General features: G+C 37.6%; 2 protein-coding genes across 5 annotated transcripts in view; one reads left to right on the top strand and one right to left on the bottom strand.

The window, feature by feature from the left end:
* Positions 1-466: 466 nt before the first annotated feature.
* LOC118737990 (flavin reductase (NADPH)) lies at positions 467-1,372 on the top strand (the record flags this gene model as incomplete). Its single annotated transcript, XM_036468839.1, is given in 2 exon segments — positions 467-546; positions 604-1,372. Coding segments are annotated over 2 exon segments (609 nt in total). The 3' UTR covers positions 1,140-1,372.
* Positions 1,323-3,077, bottom strand: part of LOC118737989 (mediator of RNA polymerase II transcription subunit 6) — a 17,323-nt gene continuing 15,568 nt past the window's right edge. Inside the window, exons 3-7 of one of the 4 annotated variants that reach the window (XM_036468835.1) lie at positions 2,396-3,047; positions 2,161-2,335; positions 2,003-2,108; positions 1,570-1,939; positions 1,323-1,437 (exon numbers count right to left, since the gene is read on the bottom strand). In XM_036468835.1, the coding sequence (XP_036324728.1) occupies positions 1,416-1,437; positions 1,570-1,939; positions 2,003-2,108; positions 2,161-2,335; positions 2,396-2,595 (873 nt within the window). In that variant the 5' untranslated portion in view covers positions 2,596-3,047 and the 3' untranslated portion in view covers positions 1,323-1,415. The other 3 variants (XM_036468836.1, XM_036468837.1, XM_036468838.1) reach the window with 3 other exon arrangements.

Genomic DNA, 3,077 nt, shown 5'->3' with positions numbered 1-3,077 from the left:
ATACACATGTTTATATGGACGTAGGTATGTAGTATGAAAAATATAATTTATGTACATGGGAAATATGTTATGTGTTTTTGTCTAAAACGAGAGTATAATGCATTACAATTTGCCTACAAGCCATAACATTCGTTATTTTCAGTTATTGTATATTGCCATCCCATAGAGCGAAAACGTAATCAAAACTTGAAAATTGCGGTGAATTAACCTTGGGCCGCTCATTTTACATTTCTATTGCAGCGAACTACGAGTTTTTTTAGCACTTGTTATTGTTACTTCCGCCTAAGCGCAGAGAAAGCGAAAACAGACGTTGCCCATTCATACGAACACAACGACAGGAATTTTATTTCGCTTAAAAAGTGCACTATCTACTCTCGGCCGCCGATAATAAAGATAACAATTTTGTTTGGTTTGAGGTACAGTCTTTCAAAAGTTGCAGTGCCATTGGAGCTGAATTTAAAAATCACGTCATTATGCAACGCATTGCTGTAATTGGGGGTACCGGCATGACCGGCCAATGTGTCGTGGATTATGCGCTGCAAAAAGGTATAATTGATGCCGTAAGTGATAAGCACACAATACGTTAATGTTCTTTTATTCTAGGATTGGCCGTCCGTCTGTTATATAGAAGTGAAACGACATTGCCGGAGCGTTTTAAAGGCAAAGTCGAATTGGTCAATGGCAACGTGCTGAATTTAGACGACTGCAAAAAAGTGATCGACGGTGTGGATGGGGTGTGTATCATTTTGGGCACTCGAAACAAGTTAGAGGCTACTACAGAGTTATCCACCGGCACGGAAAACGTCATTGCCGCAATGAAAGAAAAAAATGTACCTCGTTTTTCTATTGTCATGTCATCATTTTTGTTCCGTCCGCTTTCAGAAGTACCGGGAGTGTTTCATAAATTAAACGAAGAACACAAACGAATGTTGGAGTTGACAAAGTCCTCTGGTCTGGACTATGTAGCTGTATTGCCACCGCACATTGCTGATGAACCGTCGTCTGATTACATAGTGCTGCATGATGAGGCTCCTGGCCGTGCTATTTCAAAGTATGACTTAGCAAAATTTATTGTAGATTCGCTAGAACAAGAGGAGCATATAGGTAAGGTGTGTGGTGTAGCCAAAAAGGTTGTATAAAAAAATTTTACACCAGAGCAATTCCGCGCTGCAACTTTGTTACAACGCAGTATACAAATTTCTAATCATGCACACATAAACAACATGCATACGCACAAGGTGATTAATACAAAAATAAATTAAATATATTTGAACATGATGCGTCTACTGTTAGATATATTATTAAATGTTTATAAAAAGGCATCAGTATGCTTAGCACGAAGTGCATATGAATAAATTTATTATGCAATAAATGACTTGCGTATTTGGTTCGGAAATCGACGTTCATATACCGAATTATGGTCTTCTAATTCCAGTCCTATTTTGAACTTTACACAGTAATTTGCAGGTGAAAAATTGTGTAGAATATTTGATAAAAATTTGTAGGAATAGAATTTATTCGTGATATAAATAATTTTCGATAATTAATTTTTGATTGAGATGTATTCACATTTTTATTTTCTTCTCCGGTGGTGGCTTCATATCGATTCCCTCGACCTTTGGCTCGATTCCACCAGGTACCGCATTGGGAGAAGGACTTGCCTCTGAGGGTACGATACCGTTATTCGAGCTAGCAGCAGTGTTAGCAACATTATTTGCATCAATTGCAGTGCCTTCTTGCGCAGCATTTTGCATTTGTGATTGTTGCAATTGTTGTTGATTTTGAATTTGTTGTTGATGTATAACTGGGGGTATCGGAGGCGGAAATTTACGCAACAGTTCAGCTAGCAGCATATCAACTCGTTGCTTTTGGAATATTGTTCCACTATCATCTTTATTGGACGATGCATCTTTCTTGTTAGCTTTCGACTTGTCTGAAACTACAAAAAGTAATTAAGAGTTATGAAGTTTTTATGTGCTTGTAAATGTAAACAATTACTCACGTGCTTTATTTGAAACAAAATCCCATGTGTAACCCTTATTTGGATGATATCTTGAATAGCTGCTAGCTTCTTCAAAAGCTGATTGCAAATTTGTAACTGTGGCAAGCTGAAAATTATTAGATGTTAAAAATAGTTAACATGAAATGTAAATTTCATACGATTCTTGAATTGATGACACTAGCCAGATCCGGTGCTTTATACACCATGCCACCGATAATATAATAATCCGCCATTGGTGTCGCCTCTGTTGGACTATGACGATGTTGCTTCCTAATAACATATAATATAGGTTCAGCCACGTGCAGTAGGATATACTCAACACCAACCATATTGCTGCATAGAAGGACAAATAATTAAATACTTAATTTATAATCATATTTTAAAAAATTATACTTGAGATGCTCTAGACTCAAACGCTGCATACGAATCGTTTCATTGTTACAAACCCGGTCGTAGAACGGGTTGGATTTGCGACAAAAGTAATCCATAACTGTGGCAGGGCTAAGTGACGCCATCATCTGCGTATCGTGCCACGATACCCATAATGGATTCTCTTGTGCAATGGGTTGAGGTATCTGCCGCCCCGGTAGCATTTTAAGCAATGTTGCCTTTTCCAAAAACAAGCGTTAGCCGGCTTCTGTAGGTTGCTTCTTCTTTCTTCGCTTCCCTATACGCTATACGTCACTTGGGGGTCAATGCGACGAACTTGAACGCCAAGTGTTGCTTTCTCTCGTTCTGATTAGCACATGTACAAATGTTTACAGTTTATTTTTAGTTTATGCTAACTTATTTGACGCAGTTTTATTTATTGTTTGTTGTGTAATTAATCTGTCGCAGTCGGTCAGTGATCGCTGGCACAAAACGTGAGGGCGTTATAGCAAATAAATTTATCAACGGGCACGCGACACAAAATCAGGTGATTCATTGCAGAGTATATATTTTAACTCGCCGTATTGTGGTTTACTTGTTGTGATAAACGTTTTGTTGTTAATTTTTATTTCGTTCACAAAGTGTATTGAAAAATTGAACAGATGTGTAGAAAAATCTAAATCGGAAATGTCAACAAAATAATTGT

This window comes from Rhagoletis pomonella, unplaced genomic scaffold (assembly GCF_013731165.1).
Source record: "Rhagoletis pomonella isolate Grant_MI unplaced genomic scaffold, Rhpom_1.0 Rhpom_scaffold_00004, whole genome shotgun sequence".
In the NCBI taxonomy this organism is placed as follows: Eukaryota; Metazoa; Arthropoda; class Insecta; order Diptera; family Tephritidae; genus Rhagoletis; species Rhagoletis pomonella.
Note: the sequence above shows the minus strand (reverse complement) of the source record. Positions and strands in the feature narration are given on the sequence as shown.